The 20,540-nt window shown below is 48.1% G+C and overlaps 1 protein-coding gene across 2 annotated transcripts; it reads right to left on the bottom strand.

Moving 5' to 3' along the window:
* Nucleotides 1-1,058: 1,058 nt before the first annotated feature.
* On the bottom strand, nucleotides 1,059-19,593 carry SARNP (SAP domain containing ribonucleoprotein). Of its 2 annotated transcripts, XM_071420486.1 has the most exons (12): nucleotides 19,474-19,593; nucleotides 17,563-17,662; nucleotides 17,373-17,419; nucleotides 14,687-14,754; nucleotides 14,506-14,557; nucleotides 14,262-14,335; nucleotides 13,381-13,409; nucleotides 13,094-13,119; nucleotides 10,829-10,897; nucleotides 9,992-10,072; nucleotides 6,160-6,222; nucleotides 1,059-1,423 (listed from the first exon to the last, which is right to left on the bottom strand). In XM_071420486.1, exons 1-11 carry the CDS (start codon nucleotides 19,507-19,509, stop codon nucleotides 6,181-6,183), a joined length of 624 nt encoding a protein of 207 aa, XP_071276587.1. In that variant the 5' UTR covers nucleotides 19,510-19,593; the 3' UTR covers nucleotides 1,059-1,423; nucleotides 6,160-6,180. The 2 variants fall into 2 exon arrangements, with proteins under 2 accessions (XP_071276587.1, XP_071276588.1); XM_071420487.1 differs by lacking the exon at nucleotides 10,829-10,897.
* Nucleotides 19,594-20,540: the final 947 nt, after the last annotated feature.

A 20,540-nucleotide genomic window follows, 5' to 3' on the forward strand; every position in this document is an offset into this window, starting at 1 on the left:
TGTCCCCAGTGTCCATGTCCCCAATGTCCATCCTGGCCCTGTCCCCAATGTCCATCCTGGCCATGTCCCCAATGTCCAGGTCCCCAATGTCCATCCTGGCCCTGTCCCCAATGTCCATCCTGGCCCTGTCCCCAATGTCCATCCTGGCCGTGTCCCCTCTGTCCAGCCTGGCCAGAGCCTCCAGGACACCCCCAAGGCCTCCCCAGCCTGGAAAACCTCGGGAATTCCTGGAAAATCCCAGGAAAACCTGGATTTAAGACCAGGAATTCCTGGAAAACCTCAGGAAAACCTCAGGAAAACCTGGATTTAACACCAGGAATTCCGGGAAAACCTCGGGAAAATTTGATAACACCAGGAAAACTGCAGGAATTCCTGGGAAACCTCGGGAATTCCTGGAAAATCCCAGGAAAACCTTGAGCAAACCCGGATTTAACACCAGGAATTCCCGGAAAACCTCAGGAAAACCTGGATTTAACACTGGGAATTCCTGAAAAAATCTCAGGAAAATCTGGATTTAACACCAGGAAAACTGCAGGAATTCCTGGGAAACCTCAGGAATTCCTGGAAAATCCCAGGAAAAGCTTGAGAAAACCTGGATTTAAGACCAGGAATTCCCGGAAAACCTCAGGAAAACCTGGATTTAAGACCAGGAATTCCTGGAAAATCCCAGGAAAACCTCGGGAAAACCTGGATTTAACACCAGGGATTCCTGGAAAACCTCAGGAAAATCTGGAAAACACCAGGAAAACTGCAGGAATTCCTGGAAAACCTCGGGAAAACCTGGAAAATCCCAGGAAAAGCTTGAGCAAACCCGGATTTAACACCAGGAATTCCCAGAAAACCTCAGGAAAACCTGGATTTAAGACCAGGAATTCCTGGAAAATCCCAGGAAAACCTCGGGAAAACCCGGATTTAAGACCAGGAATTCCGGGAAAACCTCGGGAAAACCTGGATTTAAGACCAGGAATTCCCGGAAAACCTCAGGAATACTCCAGGAAAGGAGGGAATTCCCGCAGTTCCAGCCCCACGTGCAAACCCCTGGCAAAACAAAAATGGAATTTCCTTGGAAAAGGGGAAGATTTTTATTGGGAAATGTGGGACCAGGGGCAGCGCCCGACCCTTCCGAGGGGAAAATCCGGGAAAATAGAAAAAACCGGGAATACAAAACCTGGGAAAAAACTGGGAAAAAACCCGGAGGATTTTCGGGATGGGAAAAAGGAGCATCCCGGGAATTTCTGAGGTTCCCCGAGGATGGAAAAGGAGAATTCCCAAAAAAATAGAATCTCTTGGGCTGGGAATGGCCCCGGAATTCCGGGAATGGCCCCGGCCCCGCCGCTCCCACGGCTCCGGGATGAGATTCCCGAAATTCCCAATGCTGGGAGCTCCAAGTCTTCAACAGGGGAAGGGTTCAGGCAAGGCCCACCTGGAAATGCAAGAAATCCTTGGAATTCCTGCTTGGATTCCATGGGAAATTCCCCAAAAATCCCACAGAGATGGGGATAGACGTGATTCCCATGGGAGCTGCTCCATGAATATCCCCAAAATCCCAGGAAAATGAGCCCCAAATTCATGGAAAATGAGCCCCAAAATCCTGGAAAATGAGCCCCAAATCCATGGAAAATGAGCCCCAAATCCATGGAAAAACGGCCCCAAATCCCTGGAAAAACGGCCCCAAAATCCTGGGAATAATGGCTTCAAAATCCTGGGAAAACCAACCCCAAATCCATGGAAAAACAACCCCAAAATCCCTGGAAAAACAGCCCCAAATCCCTGGAAAAAGAGCCCCAAAATCCCTGGAAAATGAGCCCCAAAATCCTGGGAAAAACAGCCCCAAAATCCCTGGAAAAATGGCTCCAAAATCCCTGGAAAAACAGCCCCAAATCCCTGGAAAATGAGCCCCAAATCCATGGAAAAACGGCCTCAAAATCCTGGGAATAATGGCTTCAAAATCCTGGGAAAAAGAGCCCCAAATCCATGGAAAAACAGCCCCAAAATCCCTGGAAAATGAGCCCCAAATCCATGGAAAAACGGCCTCAAAATCCTGGGAAAAACAACCCCAAATCCATGGAAAAAGAGCCCCAAAATCCCTGGAAAAACAACACCAAAATCCATGGAAAATGAGCCCCAAATCCATGGAGAAACGGCCCCAAAATCCTGGGAAAAACAACCCCAAACCCTTGGAAAAATGGCTCCAAAATCCTTGGAAAAACGACCCCAAAATCCCTGGAAAATGAGCCCCAAAATCCCTGGAAAAACAACCCCAAAATCCCTGGAAAATGAGCCCCAAATCCATGGAAAAACAGCCCCAAAATCCCTGGAAAATGAGCCCCAAATCCATGGAAAAACGGCCCCAAAATCCCGGGAAAATGAGCCCCAAATCCATGGAAAAACTGCCCCAAAAGCCTTGGAAAATGAGCCCCAAATCCATGGAAAATGAGCCCCAAAATCCCTGGAAAAACAGCCCCAAATCCATGGGAAAACAGCCCCAAAATCCCTGGAAAATGAGCCCCAAAACCATGGAGAAACGACCCCAAAATCCCTGGAAAATGAGCCCCAAATCCCTGGAAAATGAGCCCCAAATCCCTGGAAAATGAGCCCCAAATCCCTGGAAAAATGGCCCCAAAACCATGGGAAAAACATCCCCAAAATCCTTGGAAAATGAGCCCCAAATCCATGGAAATGAGCCCCAAAATCCTGGGAAAAACAACCCAAAATCCCTGGAAAATGAGCCCCAAAATCCATGGAAAGTGAGCCCCAAATCCATGGAAAAACAGCCCCAAAATCCCTGGAAAATGAGCCCCAAATCCATGGAGAAACGGCCCCAAAATCCTGGGAATAATGGCTTCAAAATCCTGGGAAAACCAACCCCAAATCCATGGAAAAACAACCCCAAAATCCCTGGAAAAACAACCCCAAATCCTGGGAAAAATGGCTCCAAAATCCCTGGAAAAACGGCCCCAAAATCCCTGGAAAATGAGCCCCAAATCCATGGGAAAAACATCCCCAAATCCATGGAAAAACGGCCTCAAAATCCCTGGAAAATGAGCCCCAAATCCAAGGAAAAACAGCCCCAAAATCCTGGGAAAAACAACCCCAAATACCTGGAAAAATAACCCCAAACCCGTGGAAAAATGGCTCCAAAATCCTTGGAAAAACGACCCCCAAATCCCTGGAAAATGAGCCCCAAATCCATGGAAAAACAGCCCCAAATCCTTGGAGAAACGGCCCCAAATCCATGGACAAAGAGCCCCAAAATCCCTGGAAAAACAACACCAAAATCCATGGAAAATGAGCCCCAAATCCATGGAGAAACGGCCCCAAAATCCTGGGAAAATCAGCCCCAAATCCTGGAGAAAAATGGCTCCAAAATCCCTGGAAAAACAACCCCAAAATCCCTGGAAAATGAGCCCCAAATCCATGGAAAAACGGCCCCAAATCCCTGGAAAAATGGCTCCAAAATCCCTGGAAAAACAACCCCAAAATCCTGAGATAAACAACCCCAAATACCTGGAAAAACAACCCCAAACCCTTGGAAAAATGGCTCCGAAATCCTTGGAAAAAGATCCCCAAATCCCTGGAAAATGAGCCCCAAATTCATGGAAAAACGGCCCCAAAATCCCTGGAAAAATGGCCCCAAAACTATGGGAAAAACATCCCCAAAATCCTTGGAAAATGAGCCCCAAATCCATGGAAAAACGGCCTCAAAATCCCTGGAAAATGAGCCCCAAATCCATGGAAAAACGGCCCCAAAATCCCTGGAAAAGCATCCCTAAATCCCTTGGAAAAATGGCTCCAAAATCCCTGGAAAATGAGCCCCAAATCCCTGGAAAAACAGTCCTAAAATCCCTGTAAAATGAGCCCCAAATCCATGGAAAAACAGCCCCAAAATCCCTGGAAAAAGAGCCCCAAAATCCTTGGAAAAACAGCCCTAAAATCCCTGGAAAATGAGCCCCAAATCCATGGAAAAACAACCCCAAACCCTTGGAAAAATGGCTCCAAAATCCTTGGAAAAAGATCCCCAAATCCCTTGGAAAAATGGCTCCAAAATCCCTGGAAAATGAGCCCCAAATACCTGGAAAATGAGCCCCAAATCCCTGGAAAAACAACCCCAAAATCCCTGGAAAATGAGCCCCAAAATCCCTGGAAAAACAGCCCCAAAATCCCTGGAAAAACAGCCCCAAATCCATGGAAAAAGAGCCCCAAAATCCTGGGAAAAACAACCCCAAATCCAAGGAAAAACAGCCCCAAAATCCTGGGAAAATGAGCCCCAAATCCCTGGAAAATGAGCCCCAAATCCGTGGAAAAACAGCCCCAAAATCATGGAAAAACAACCCCAAACCCTTGGAAAAATGGCTCCAAAATCCTTGGAAAAAGATCCCCAAATCCCTGGAAAAACAACCCCAAAATCCCTGGAAAATGAGCCCCAAATCCCTGAAAAAACGACCCCAAAATCCTGGGAAAAACAACCCCAAATACCTGGAAAAACAACCCTAAACCCGTGGAAAAATGGCTCCAAAATCCCTGGAAAAACGAGCCCCAAATCCCTGGAAAATGAGCCCCAAATCCCTGGAAAATGAGCCCCAAATCCCTGGAAAAACAGCCCCAAAATCCCTGGAAAATGAGCCCCAAATCCATGGAAAATGAGCCCCAAAATCCTGGGAAAAACAACCCCAAATCCATGGAAAAACAACCCCAAATCCTGGGAAAAATGGCTCCAAAAACCTTGGAAAAACGACCCCCAAATCCCTGGAAAATGAGCCCCAAATCCATGGAAAAACAGCCCCAAATCCATGGAAAAACAGCCCCAAAATCCCTGGAAAAATGGCTCCAAAATCCATGGAAAAACATCCCCAAAATCCCTGGAAAATGAGCCCCAAATCCATGGAGAAACGGCCCCAAAATCCTGGAAAATGAGCCCCAAATCCATGGAAAAACATCCCCAAAATCCCTGGAAAATGAGCCCCAAATCCCTGGAAAAATGGCTCCAAAATCCCTGGAAAAACAACCCCTAAATCCTGAGATAAACAACCCCAAATACCTGGAAAAACAACCCCAAACCCTTGGAAAAATGGCCCCAAATCCTGGGAAAAATGGCTCCAAAACCATGGGAAAAACAACCCCAAAATCCCTGGAAAAACAGCCCCAAAATCCCTGGAAAATGAGCCCCAAATCCATGGGAAAACGGCCCCAAATCCCTGGAAAAACGGCCCCAAAATCCTGGGAAAACCAACCCCAAATCCATGGAAAAACAACCCCAAAATCCCTGGAAAAACGGCCCCAAAATCCCTGGAAAATGAGCCCCAAATCCATGGAAAAACAGCCCCAAAATCCCTGGAAAATGAGCCCCAAATCCATGGAAAATGAGCCCCAAATCCATGGAAAAACAGCCCCAAAATCCCTGGAAAAACAACCCCAAATCCTGGGAAAAACATCCCCAAATCCTGGGAAAAACAACCCCAAAATCCATGGAAAAACGGCCCCAAAATCCCTGGAAAATGAGCCCCAAATCCATGGAAAAACAGCCCCAAAATCCCGGGAAAAACAGCCCCAAAATCCCTGGAAAATGAGCCCCAAATCCATGGAAAAACAACCCAAAATCCCTGGAAAAATGGCCCCAAAATCCTGGGAAAAACAACCCCAAATCCCTTGGAAAAATGGCTCCAAAATCCCTGGAAAATGAGCCCCAAATCCTTGGAAAAATGGCTCCAAAATCCTTGGAAAAAGATCCCCAAATCCATGGAAAAACGACCCCAAACCCTTGGAAAAATGGCTCCAAAATCCTTGGAAAAAGATCCCCAAATCCCTTGGAAAAATGGCTCCAAAATCCCTGGAAAATGAGCCCCAAATACCTGGAAAAACAACCCCAAAATCCCTGGAAAATGAGCCCCAAATCCCTGGAAAATGAGCCCCAAATCCCTGGAAAATGAGCCCCAAATCCCTGGAAAACTCCAACATTTTGGGAATTGTGCCCCAGATTTGGGAATTCCCTCCCTCCCAAGCCCAGCTCCTCCTTTTCCTCTCCGATTTTTTTGGGGGTAAAAATTAAAAAACCTGAGGAGCAAAATTCTCCAAAGGAAAAAAAAAAAGAGGGAATTTCCTTGGGGTGGGGGGCTGGAAATTCCATGGAAAATCGGGAATGAGGGCAAAGGGAATCCTGACCTGAGGAGAGGCCGGAGCAGCTCAGACGATCCCGAACCTTTCCGCCCTTTTCCGCTTCTTTGCCTGGATTTGGGAAGGGCCAAAAAGAGGGAAAATTCCAGAAATCCATGAGGAGAATCCCGGGAAAAAGAAGGAGAGGGAAGGGGGTGGGAATGGGGAAATTCCTGATTCCAAAAGGGGGGAAAATTCTGGGATTTGGGGGGGGTTTTGCAGAGGAAAAATGGTTCAAAACAGAGAATTCCAAACCCTGAGTTCCTGGGGAAAAGATCTCAAAATTCCTGGGAAAACTGTCCTGAAATTCCTGGGAAAACGGCCCAAAATTCCTGGGAGAAACAGCCCCAAAATCCCTGGGAAAACTGTCCTGAAATTCATGGAAAAACAGCCCCAAATTCCTAGGAAAATTGTCCTGAAATTCCAGGGAAAATGGCCCCAAATCCCTGGGAGAAAAGTCCCAAAATCCCTGGGAAAACTGTCCTGAAATTCATGGAAAAATGGCCCCAAATTCCTGGGAAATTGGTCCCAAATTCCTGGAAAAATGGCCCCAAATCCCTGGGAGAAAAGTCCCAAAATCCCTGGGAAAACGGTCCTGAAATTCATGGAAAAATGGCCCCAAATTCCTGGGAAAACTGTCCTGAAATTCCAGGGAAAATGGCCCCAAATTCCTGGAAAAACAGCCCCAAAATCCCTGGGAAAACTGTCCTGAAATTCATGGAAAAATGGCCTGGAATTCCTGGGAAGTTGGTCCCAAATTCCTGGAAAAATGGCCCCAAATCCCTGGGAGAATTATCCCCAAATTCCTGGGAAAATTGTCCTGAAATTCCTGGAAAAATGACCCCAAATCCCTGGGGAAAAACAGCCCCAAAATCCCTGGGAAAACTGTCCTGAAATTCATGGAAAAATGGCCTGGAATTCATGGAAAAATGGCCTGGAATTCCTGGGAAAATTGTCCTGAAATTCCTGGGAAAATGGCCCCAAATTCCTGGGAGAAAAGTCCCAAAATCCCTGGGAAAACTGTCCTGAAATTCATGGAAAAATGGCCTGGAATTCCTGGGAAATTGGTCCCAAATTCCTGGGAAAATTGTCCTGAAATTCCTGGAAAAATGGCCCCAAATCCCTGGGGAAAACTGTCCTGAAATTCCAGGGAAAATGGCCCCAAATTCCTGGGAAAACTGTCCTGAAATTCATGGAAAAATGGCCCCAAATTCCTGGGAAATTGGTCCCAAATTCCTGGAAAAAACAGCCCCAAATCCCTGGGAGAAAAATTCCAAAATCCCTGGAAAAACTGTCCTGAAATTCATGGAAAAATGGCCCCAAATCCCTGGGAAAAACAGCCCCAAAATCCCTGGGAAAATTGTCCTGAAATTCCTGGAAAAATGGCCCAAAATCCCTGGGAGGAAAATCCCAAAATCCCTGGGAAAATTGTCCTGAAATTCATGGAAAAATGGCCCCAAATTCCTGGGAAAACTGTCCTGAAATTCCAGGGAAAATGGCCTGGAATTCCAGGGAAAATGGCCCCAAATCCCTGGGAGAAAAATCCCAAAATCCCTGGAAAAACTGTCCTGAAATTCATGGAAAAATGGCCCCAAATTCCTGGGAAAACTGTCCTGAAATTCATGGAAAAACAGCCCCAAATTCCTGGAAAAACAGCCCCAAAATCCCTGGGAAAACTGTCCTGAAATTCCTGGAAAAATGGCCTTGAATTCCTGGGAAAACTGTCCTGAAATTCATGGAAAAATGGCCTGGAATTCCTGGGAAGTTGGTCCCAAATTCCTGGGAAAAACAGCCCCAAATTCCTGGGAGAAAAATCCCAAAATCCCTGGGAAAAGAATCCCAAAATCCCACGGAAAATTCCCTCAAATCCCTGGAAAATGGCCCTAAATCCATGGAAAACCCCCCAAAATCCATGGAAAAAATCCCCAGATCCTTGGATCTCTCAAGGGTTGGGAATTGGGAGGAGGTTTTGGGATGAGCCCAGGGATTCCCAGGAATTCCCAGCCCCAAATCCCGGGAATTCCCAACCCCAAATCCCGGGAATTCCCAGCCCCAAATCCCAGGAATTTCGGGCCCCAAATCCCAGGAATTTTGAGCCCCAAATCCCAGGAATTTTGAGCCCCAAATCCCAGGAATTCCAAACCCCAAATCCCAGGAATTCCAAACCCCAAATCCCGGGAATTCTCAGCCCCAAATCCCAGGAATTCCCAACCCCAAATCCCAGGAATTTTGAGCCCCAAATCCCGGGAATTCCAACCCCAAATCCCGGGAATTCCCTCCCCAAATCTTGGGAATCCCCAACCCCAAATCCTGGGAATTCCCAGCCCCAAATCCCAGGAATTCCCAGCCCCAAATTCCAGGAATTTCGAGCCCCAAATCCCAGGAATTCCCAACCCCAAATCCCGGGAATTCTCAACCCCAAATTCTGGGAATTCCCAGCCCCAAATCCGAGGAATTCCAAACCCCAAATCCTGGGAATTCCAAACCCCAAATCCCGGGAATTCCCAGCCCCAAATCCCGGGAATTCTCAGCCCCAAATCCCAGGAATTTCGAGCCCCAAATCCCAGGAATTCCCAACCCCAAATCCCAGGAATTCCCAACCCTAAATCCCAGGAATTCCCAACCCTAAATCCCGGGAATTTTGAGCCCCAAATCCTGGGAATTCCAAACCCCAAACCCCAGGAATTTCGAGCCCCAAATCCCGGGAATTTTGAGCCCCAAATCTCAGCAATTCCCAACCCCAAATCTTGGGAATTCCCAGCCCCAAATCCCGGGAATTCCCAGCCCCAAATCCCGGGAATTCCCAACCCCAAATCCCGGGAATTCCAACCCCAAATCCCAGGAATTCCCAGCCCCAAATCCTGGGAATTCCAAACCCCAAATCCCGGGAATTCCCAGCCCCAAATCCCAGGAATTCCAACCCCAAATCCCAGGAATTCCCAGCCCCAAATCCTGGGAATTCCAAACCCCAAATCCCAGGAATTCCCAACCCCAAATCCCAGGAATTCTGAGCCCCAAATCCCGGGAATTTTGAGCCCTAAATCCCAGGAATTCCCAACCCCAAACCCCAGGAATTTCGAGCCCCAAATCCCGGGAATTTTGAGCCCCAAATCCCAGGAATTCCAAACCCCAAATCCCGGGAATTCACAACCCCAAATCTTGGGAATCCCCAGCCCCAAATCCCAGGAATTCCCAGCCCCAAATCCCGGGAATTCTCAACCCCAAATCCCAGGAATTCCAGCCCCAAATCCCAGGAATTCCCAGCCCCAAATTCCAGGAATTTCGAGCCCCAAATCCCGGGAATTCTCAACCCCAAATTCTGGGAATTCCCAGCCCCAAATCCCGGAAATTCCCAGCCCCAAATCCCGGGAATTTTGAGCCCCAAATCCTGGGAATTCCCAGCCCCAAATCCCGGGAATTCCCAACCCCAAATCCCGGGAATTCCAAACCCCAAATCCCGGGAATTCCCAGCCCCAAATCCCAGGAATTCCAAACCCCAAATCCCAGGAATTCCCAACCCCAAATCCCAGGAATTTTGAGCCCCAAATTCCAGGAATTCCCAGCCCCAAATCCCGGGAATTCCAACCCCAAATCCCAGGAATTCCCAACCCCAAATCCCAGGAATTCCCAACCCCAAATCCCAGGAATTCTCAGCCCCAAATCCTGGGAATTCCCAACCCCAAATCCCAGGAATTTTGAGCCCCAAATCCCAGGAATTCCCAGCCCCAAATCCCAGGAATTCTGAGCCCCAAATCCCGGGAATTCCAGCCCCAAATTCCAGGAATTTCGAGCCCCAAATTCCAGGAATTCCAGCCCCAAATCCCAGGAATTCCAGCCCCACCTCGGAATCCTCGGCGGCGCCGGCCCCGGTGACGATCCCAAACCTTTCCTTCCTCTTCTTCAGCTTCTCATCCTCCTCACTCTGGGAACGGGATTGGGAATGTCGGGAATGTTGGGAATGTCGGGAATGTTGGGAATGTTGGGAATGTCGGGAATGTTGGGAATGTCGGGAATGTCGGGAATGTTGGGAATGTCGGGAATGTCGGGAATGTTGGGAATGTCGGGAATGGATCCCTGGGGTCCTTCCCGAGCCCCTTCCAGGGCAGGGAAATTCCTGAAAACCCCAAACCCCCAATCCCCAAAACCCCAATTCCCAAAAACCTCAAATCCTAAAAACCCCAAATCCCAAAAATGTCAATTCCTGAAAAATCCAAACCCCCAAAAAATCAAAATTCCCAAAAAAAAACCAATCCCCAAAAACCCAATTCCCAAAAACCCCAAATCCCAAAAACCCCAAATTCCCAAGTCCCAAATTCCAAAATCCCCAAAAACCCCAATCCCCAAAAACCCCAATTCCCAAATCCCAAAATTCCCAAAAAACCAAAATCCCCAAAAACCCCAATCCCCAAAAACCTCAACTCCCAAAAACCCCAAATTCCCAAGTCCCAAATTCCCAAATCCCTGAAAAACCCCAATCCCCGAATCCCAAAATCCCCAAAAACCCGAATCCCAAAAACCCCAATCCCAAAAAACCCAAAATTCCCAAAAAAACCCCAATCCCCAAAAACCCAAATTCCCAAGTCCCGAAATTCCCAAAAACCCCAATCCCAAAAAACCCCAATCCCCGAATCCCAAAATTCCCAGAATTCCCAAAATTCCCAAAATTCCCAACTCTCACCTTCCTGGAGAGGGAGGAGACGTTGAGGCCGAACCTCTGGGCCCTTTCCTTGAGCTTTTCCAGGTTTATCTGGGAAAAGGAAATTTGGGATTTGGGAAAAGGAAATTTGGGATTTGGGAAAAGGAAATTTGGGATTTGGGAAAAAGGAAATTTGGGATTTGGGAAATTTGGGATTGGGGAAAAGGAAATTTGGGATTTGGGAAAAGGAAATTTGGAGAAGGAAATTTGGGATTTGGGAAATTTGGGATTTGGGATTTGGGAAATTTGGGATTTGGGGAAAAGGAAATTTGGGATTTGGGGAAAAGGAAATTTGGGAAAAAGGAAATTTGGGATTTGGGGAAAGGAAATTTGGGATTTGGGGAAAAAGGAAATTTGGGAAAAAGGAAATTTGGGATTTGGGATTTGGGAAATTTGGGATTTGGGAAATTTGGGATTTGGGAAAAAAAGGAAATTTGGGATTTGGGAAAAAGGAAATTTGGGAGCCCCGGCGCTTCCAAAGGGGAAAATTTCAGAATCAAATTCCCAAAAAATTCCCCAAAAATTCCCAAAAATTTCCCCAGCTCTGGGGGCTTTTCCAGAGGGGCTGATCCTGGAAAAACTGCAGGGATTTTTTGGGAATTGCGACCCAAAATTCCCATTGGAATTCCTGAAAATTCCACCAAAATTCCCATTGGAATTCCCCAAAATTCCACCTGAATTGCCAAAATTCCACCCAAAATTCCATGGGAATCCCTCAAAAATCCACCCAAATTCCACCCAAATTCCCCAAAATTCCACCAAAATTCCCAAGTGAATTCCCAAGTGAATTTCCCAAAATTCCACCTGAATTCCCAAAATTCCCATGGGAATTCCCAAAATTCCACCAAAATTCCCAACTGAATTCCCAAAATTCCATGGGAATCCCTCAAAAATCCACCTAAATTCCCCAAATTCCACCCAAATTCCCAGGGAATCCCTCAAAATTCCACCCAAAATTCCCCAAATTCCACCCAAATTCCCTCTGAATTCCCAAAATTCCCAACAGAATTCCCAAAATTCCACCCAAAATTCCACCCAAATTCCCCAAAATTCCCCCCAAAATTCCGTGGGAATCCCTCAAAAATCCACCCAAATTCCACTCAAATTCCCCAAAATTCCACCCAAATTCCCAACTGAATTCCCATTGGAATTCCCCAAAATTCGACCCGAATTCCCAACTGAATTCCCAAAATTCCCATTGGAATTCCCCCAAATTCCACCTAAATTCCGTGGGAATCCCTCAAAAATCCACTCAAATTCCCTAAAATTCCCCAAAATTCCACCAAAATTCCCAACAGAATTCCCAACAGAATTCCCCAAAATTCCCAACTGAATTCCCAAAAATTCCACCTGAATTCCCAACTGAATTCCCATTGGAATTCCCCAAAATTCGACCGAATTCCCAAGTGAATTCCCAAAATTCCCAACTGAATTCCCCCAAATTCCACCAAAATTCCCATTGGAATTCCCCCAAATTCCACCCAAAATTCCATGGGAATCCCTCAAAAATCCACCCAAATTCCACCCAAAATCCCCAAAATTCCACCTGAATTCCCAAAATTCCACCCAAATTCCCAAAATTCCGTGGGAAACCCTCAAAAATCCACCCAAATTCCCAAAATTCCACCCGAATTCCCAACTGAATTCCCAAAATTCCACCAAAATTCCCAACTGAATTCCCATTGGAATTCCCCAAAATTCCCAACTGAATTCCCCAAAATTCCATGGGAATCCCTCAAAAATCCACCCAAATTCCCAAAATTCCACCAAAATTCCCAACTGAATTCCCATTGGAATTCCCCCAAATTCCACCTGAATTCCCAAAATTCTGTGGGAATTCCCCAAAATTCCACCCAAATTCCCAACTGAATTCCCAAAATTCCCAACAGAATTCCCAAAATTTCCACCTTAATTTGCCAAAATTCCACCCAAAATTCCCAACTGAATTCCCAACTGAATTCCCAAAATTCCCATTGGAATTCCCCAAAATTCCACCAAAATTCCCAACTGAATTCCCAAAATTCCACCCAAAATTCCACCTGAATTCCCAAAATTCCACCCAAAATTCCACCTGAATTCCCAAAATTCCACCCAAATTCCCAACTGAATTCCCCAAAATTCCACCCAAATTCCCAAAATTCTGTGGGAATTCCCAAAATTCCACCCAAATTCCCCAAAATTCCCCCCAAATTTCTCCCAAATTCCCCAGGAATTCCCAAAATTCCCGGGAATCCCGGATTTCCTCACCGTGGGTTTGGAGTCTGCCAAGAGTCCTGGGAAAAAGCAGAAAATTCCCGTTGGAATTGGCCAAAATTCCCAAATTTCAGCCCAGAACTGGGAATTCCCAGGAATTCCAGGAAAATCCCAAACCCTGGGGGTTTTTTGGGATGGGAAATTCCAGGAATTTACGGGACCAATTTGGGGTTCCCAAAATTCCCAAATCCCAGAAATGTGGGAAAAGGGGGAATTGGAAAAACCAGGGAATTCCCAGAATTCCAAGAATTCCCAGAATTCCAGGAATTCCCTTTCCTCACCTTTTGTGGGAATTGTGGCCAAGCCGAACCTGTGGGAATGCAAAAAAATGGGAATTAGGGCCGGAATTTTGGGAATTGAGGTTGGAATTTTGGGAATTAGGGTTGGAATTTTGGGAATTAGGGTTGGAATTTTGGGAATTAGGGCAAATCCCACAAATCCTCTGGGAATTCCAGCCCGGCCCTGACAGGGATCTCACCATGAATTCCCAAATTTCCACCCAGAATTCCCAAATTCCCCCCCAAAAATTCCCAAATTCCACCCAGAATTCCCAAATTTCTGCCCCCAGAATTCCCAAATTTCTGCCCCACAATCCCTGAATTTCTCCCTCAGAATTCTCAAATTTCCCCCCAAATTTTCCCAAAAAATTCCCAATTTTCCCCCCAAAATTCCCAAATTTCTGCCCCACAATTCCTAAATTCCCCCCCAAATATTCCCAAAAAATTCCCAAATTTCCCCCCAAAATTCCTGAATTTCTCCCCCAGAATTCCCAAATTCCCCCCCCAATATTCCCAAAAAATTCCCAAATTTCCCCCCAAAATTCCCATATTTCTTCTCCCGAATTCCCAAATTTCTACCCCAGAATTCCCAAATTTCCCCCCAAATATACCCAAATTTTCCCCAAAAATTCCCAAATTTTCACCCAAAATTCCTCCTCAGAATTCCCAATTTTCCCCCCAAAATTTTCCCAAAAAATTCCCAAATTTCCCCCAAAAATGCCCAAATTTCTTCTTCAGAATTCCTGAATTTCTCCCCCAGAATTCCCAATTTTCCCCCAAATTCCCAATTTCCCCCCAAAAATTCCCAATTCCTCCCCCAGAATTCCTGATTTTCCCCCAAAATTCCCAAATTCCCCCCAAAATTCCCAATTTTCCGGGCTCACCGCGCCGCCCTCGCCGCCTTTTTGCTCTCCAGGCTGACGGGGACGTTGAACCTCTCCGCCCTTTTCTGCATCCTCTGGGAAATGGCAAAGAAAAAAAGGGAAATTCTGGGAATTTCCAGGGAAAAACCGGGAATTTCCAGCAGGGAAATTGGGATTTTCCAGCAAAACCAAAAAAAATTGGGATTTTCCAGCAAAAAAATTGGGATTTTCCAAGGGAAAATTGGGATTTTCCAAGGGATTTCACCTCCATCTGGGAGATCTCGGAGGAGATTTTCACCACTTTCTTCTCCTGGATCCTGGAAAAAGTTTGGGAAAAGGTCAGGGATGCTCCAGGAGGGATTTGGGATCTGTTCCCATTCCCAGGAATTCCCAGATTCCCTTTTCCAGCCCCTCATTCCCAGATTTTTGCCAGGAATTTTCCTCACAATTCTGGCGACTTCAGCGGCGCCTCCTCCACCTTCAGCGGCGGCTCCGGCGCCTTGGGCTCCTCCTCCTGCAAATCCGTGGGAAATCCGTGGGAAATCCATGGAAAACCCATGGAAAATATGGAAACTCAATGGGAAATCCATGGGAAATCCATGGGAAAATCCATGGGAAATCCATGGGAAATCCATGGGAAATCCATGGGAAAATCCATGGGAAATCCATGGGAAATCCATGGAAAACCCATGGAAAATATGGAAACTCAATGGGAAATCCATGGGAAATCCATGGGAAAATCCATGGGAAATCCATGGGAAATCCATGGGAAATCCATGGGAAATCCATGGAAAATCCATGGAAAATCCATGGAAAATCCATGGGAAATCCATGAGAAATCCATGGGAAAATCCATGGGAAATCCATGGAAAATCCATGGGATATATGGGAAATCCATGGAAAACCCATAAAATCCATGGGAAATATGGAAAATCCATGGGAAATCCATGGGAAATTAAGAAAATCCATGGGAAACCCATAAAACCCATGGGAAATCCATAGAAAATCCATGGGAAATCCACAGAAAATCCATGGGAAATCCATGGGAAATCCATGGAAACTCAATGGGAAATCCATGGGAAATCCATGAGAAACCCACAAAATCCATGGAAATTATGGAAAATCCATGGGAAACCCATGGAAAATATGGAAACTCAATGGGAAATCCATGGGAAACCCGGGAAATCCATGGGAAATCCATGGGAAATCCATGGGAAATCCATAAAATCCATGAGAAACCCAAAAAATCCATGAAATCCATGGGAAATCCATGGGAAATCCATGGGAAATCCATGGGAAATCCATAGGAAACCCATGGAAAATATGGAAAACCCATGGGAAATCCATGGGAAATCCATGGAAAATATGGAAAATCCTTGGGAAATTCATGGGAAATCCATAAAATCCATGGGAAATATGGAAAATCCATGGGAAACCCATAAAACCCATGGGAAATCCATAAAATCCTTGGGAAATATGGAAAATCCTTGGGAAATATGGAAAATCCATGGGAAATCCATGAAACCCATGGGAAACCCATGGGAAATCCATGGGAAATCCATGGGAAATATGGAAAATCCCTGGGAAATCCATAAAATCCATGGGAAACCCATAAAATACATGGAAAATATGGGAAATCCTTGGGAAATCCATGGGAAATCCATGGAAAATATGGAAAACCCATGGGAAATCCATGGGAAATCCATGGGAAATCCATGAAATCCATGGGAAATCCATGGGAAATCCATGGGAAATCCATGGGAAATCCATGGGAAATCTATGGGAAATCCATGGGAAATCCATGGGAAATATGGAAAATCCTTGGGAAATCCTTGGGAAACCCATGGAAAATCCATGGAAAATATGGAAAATCCTTGGGAAATTCATGGGAAATCCATAAAATCCATGGGAAATATGGAAAATCCATGGGAAATCCATAAAATCCTTGGGAAATATGGAAAATCCTTGGGAAATATGGAAAATCCATGGGAAATCCATGGGAAATCCATGAAATCCATGGGAAATCCATGGGAAATCCATGGGAAATCCATGGGAAATCCATGGGAAATCTATGGGAAATCCATGGGAAATATGGAAAATCCTTGGGAAATCCTTGGGAAATCCATGGGAAATCCATGGGAAATCCATGGGAAATCCATGGGAAATATGGAAAATCCATGGGAAACCCATAAATTCCATGGGAAACCCATAAATTCCATGGGAAATCCATGGGAAATTCATAAAATCCATGGGAAATATGGGAAACCCACGGGAAATATGGGAAATCCATGGGAAACCCATAAAATCCATGGGAAGTTCAAGGTAAATCCATGGGAAATCCATGGGAAATCCATGGGAAATATGGAAACTCAATGGGAAATCCATGAGAAACCCAAAAAATCCATGGAAAATATAGAAAATCCATGGGAAATCCATGGGAAATCCATGGGAAATCCATGGGAAATCCATGGGAAACCCATAAAATCCATAAAATCTGTGGGAAATCCATGGGAAATCCATAAAATCCATGGGAAATCCATGGGAAATCCATGGGAAACCCATAAAATCCATGGGAAAATCCATGGGAAAATCCATGGGAAAATCCATGGGAAAATCCATAAAATCTATGGAAAATATGGGAAATCCTTGGGAAACCCATAAAATCCATGGGAAATTCAAGGTAAATCCATAAAATTCGTGGAAAATCCACGGGAAATCCATAAAATCCCATGGTCATTCCCAAGGAAAAATCCCCAGATTTCCACAAAATCTCCCAAAATCCTCCTGATCCCCCCTTTTGCCAGCATTCCCCCATCCCAGGGTGGGATCAAACCCAAAACCCGGGATCCCAAAATCCAAGATCCCAAAAACCAAAATCCCAAAATCCAAAATCCCAAAATCCAAGATCCCAAAAACCAAAATCCCAAAATCCAAAATCCCAAAATCCAAGATCCCAAAATCCGGGATCTCCCATCCCACGTTCCCGGGATCTGGAGCATCCCAGGCCCCAAACCCAACAGATTTAACCCCAAACAAAGCTGGGAAAACGGGAAAATGATTGAAATTCCGGAATGCTGCCTCAATCCCACCCCAAACCCTCCGGAAAACCGGGATGATCCCAAAAATTCCCACCTCAATCTCTTCTCCCAGCACGTCCTCCTCGTTGGGCTCCTCCTCAGCTGGGAAAGAAAAACAGGGAAAGGTCAGGGCGGCAAAAATTCCTTGGGAATGGCAGGAAAATGAGGATTTTTTCCTTTTTTTGAGGGAGGTGGAAATTCCAGCTGGGAATTTTGTGGGATCAGGGAATTTTGGGAGCGCTCACCGTGCTCCTCCAGGTAGGCCTGGAGCCGGTGGATCAGGTCCTGCTTGTTGCCTTTGGCTTCCAGGCCCCGCGCCAGGCACTCCTGCTTCAGCTCGGCCAGCTGGGAACGGGAGCGAGGGGATTTAGGGGATTTAGGGATTTAGGGGATTTGTGGGATGGGATGGGGTGGGATGGGATGGGGTGGGATGGGATCCGTGGGATGGGATCCATGGGATGGGGTGGGATGGGATCCATGGGATGGATGGGGTGGATGGGATGGGATCCATGGGATCCATGGGATGGTATCCATGGGATGGGGTGGGATGGGATCCATGGGATGGATGGGGTGGATGGGATGGGATCCATGGGATGGATGGGGTGGATGGGATGAGATCCATGGGATGGGATCCATGGGATGGGGTGGGATGGGATCCATGGGATGGGGTGGGATGGGATCCATGGGATGGATGGGGTGGATGGGATGGGATCCATGGGATGGGATCCATGGGGTGGGGTGGATGGGGTGGATGGGATGGGATGGGATGGGATGGGATGGGATGGGATGGGATGGGATGGGATGGGATGGGATGGGATTGATGGGATTTAGGGGATGGGATGGGATGGGAGGGGATGGGATCCATGGGATGGGGTGGGATGGGATGGGATGGGATGGGATCCATGGGATGGATGGGATGGGGTGGGATGGGATCCATGGGGTGGGATGGGATGGATGGGATGGATGGGATGGATGGGATGGGATTTATGGGATTGATGGATTTATGGGATTTGTGGGATGGATGGGATGGATGGGGTGGGGTGGGATGGGACGGGATGGGATGGGATGGGATGGGATGGGGTGGGATGGGAGGGGAGGGGATGGGATGGATGGGATTTATGGGATTTATAGGATGGATGGGATGGGATGGGATGGGATCCATGGGGTGGGATGGGATCCATGGGGTGGGATGGGATGGGGTGGGATGGGATCCACGGGATGGGATGGGATCCACGGGATGGGATGGGTGGGGTGGATGGGATGGGATGGGATGGGACAGGACGGGATGGGATGGGATGGGGTGGGGTGGGATGGAACGGGACGGGACGGGATGGGATCCATGGGATGGGATGGGATGGGATGGGATGGATGGGATTGATGGGATGGATGGGATGGGATGGGATGGGATGGGATGGGATGGGATGGGATGGGATCCATGGGGTGGATCCCAGACCATTCCCAGGGCCCCCTCAGTCCCTCAGAGCCCCCTCAAGGCCCACCCAGGACCCCCACCCAGGACCCCCTCAGATTTCCCTTCAAACCCCCTCAGGACCCCCACTATGACCCCCTCAGATCCCTCTTCAAACCCCCCCAGGGACCCCCACCCAGGGCCCCCTCAGATCCCCCTTCAAACCCCCTCTGGACCCCCACTCTGGACCCCCTCAGATCCCCCTCAGGACCCCTACCCAGCACCCCCTCAGGGCCCCCCCAGCTCCCCCCTCCAGATCCCCCCCAGACCATTCCCAGGGTCCCCTCAGAGCCCCCTCAAGGCCCCTCCAGATCCCACCCAGGACCCCCCTCCCAGGATCCCCTCAGGGCCCCCACCCAGGACTCCCTCGGGAATTCCCTGAGATTCCTCCAAATCCCCCTCAGGACCCCTCAGAGCCCCCCAGGGCCCCCTCAGACCCTCCTGAGACCCCCAGGGCCCCCTATAGAACCCCCCCAGATCCCCCTCAGACCCTCCTAAGGGCCTCAGAGACCCTCAGAGCCCCCTCATGGCTCCCCCAAAGCCCCCGGCCCGTTTCCCGCCGTTTCCCCGTGCGCTCCCTCCGTCCCAGCCGCTGTCCCCGGGGCTGTCCCGCTCGCCGGGCTCTGTCCCCGCTGTCCCCACCGTTCGCCCGCGGTTTTCCCGGCCCCGTCCCCGCTCCCAGCGGCACCTTCAGCTTGTGCAGCTCCACCGGCTCCGCCGCCATCTTGACACCCCCCGCGCCGGCCCCGCCCCTCAGGCCGCTCCGACCAATCAGTGCCGCGCGTCCTCCGCCGCCCCGCCCAAACCCGCCGCTCGCCATTGGTCAGCGCTGACGGTAGCACCCGCCGGTGATTGGCCTGTCGGGCGCTGGGGGCGGGGAGATGTTGACTGACGTGCAGACGAACCAATGGAAATAGGGAGATGCTGAACGGCGGCCAATGGAAAGAGAGGGCGGGAAACGCGGACTTCCGGGAGGTGTGGCAGAGACCGGAGCGGGGTCATTGAGGGACTCGGGCGTAATTAATTATTTTTAATTATCGCACTTCATTAAACTATTAATATTCCCAAAGAGGTAGATTTTATTATTTAACTCTTTGAGTCTCCAGAACAGCCCCTGTTTCCCGCAGCTACCGTGCCACAACTCCCCTTTATTAATAATTAAAATAACCTAAACAATTTAAATAATTAAACTAATTAAAATAACTGAAATAATCCCATTTATGAAGGTGGCGGCCGCCATGATGGGTGTGGCGACCGCCATTGATGGATTGAGGCCGCCATGATGGATGTGGCGGCCGCCATGATGGATGCGGCGGCCGCCATGATGGATGCGGCGGCCGCCATGATGGATATGGCGGCCGCCATGATGGGAGTGGCCGCTTCTCCGTCAGGCCCGACCGTATCTCCGGACTAACCGGACACGCCTCCACCCCACGGGTCTGTCCCGGCTGCTCCGAACCCGCCACAACCCCGGTAACGGCGCCTGAAGCGCCGCCAGCGCGGCCCTGCCCACACTCAAGATGGCGCCGCGCTCTGAGGCCACACCGGAACCCCCAACATGGCGGCTCCACTGTCGATGACGTCATTCTTTATCCGGCGCGGCCCGGAAGTGGCGCGGCCCAGAGCTCCCGGGGCTTTGGGGACACCGGCGGGGCCTTGGGGACCCCCAAATCAACCCCTATTTCCACCCCCCTTTTTTTTTATTTTTAACACAAAAACCACCACTCGATTTTCTTTAGAAAACACCAAAAAAAG

Source organism: Agelaius tricolor, unplaced genomic scaffold (genome assembly GCF_023055355.1).
Source record: "Agelaius tricolor isolate 1412-34295 unplaced genomic scaffold, bAgeTri1.0.p SCAF_144, whole genome shotgun sequence".
Taxonomy (NCBI): Eukaryota; Metazoa; Chordata; class Aves; order Passeriformes; family Icteridae; genus Agelaius; species Agelaius tricolor.

What these genes read in the sequence shown, in the direction of transcription:
- SARNP (XM_071420486.1), bottom strand. Translation starts at nt 19,509, where the DNA reads ATGGCGGCGGAGCCGGTGGAGCTGCACAAGCTGAAG. An exon ending in GGCCTACCTGGAGGAGCACG is followed by an intron (nt 17,420 to 17,562) that starts GTGAGCGCTCCC and finishes TTTCTTTCCCAG; the next exon opens with CTGAGGAGGAGCCCAACGAG. An exon ending in TGGCAGACTCCAAACCCACG is followed by an intron (nt 10,898 to 13,093) that starts GTGAGGAAATCC and finishes TCCTTTTCCCAG; the next exon opens with ATAAACCTGGAAAAGCTCAA.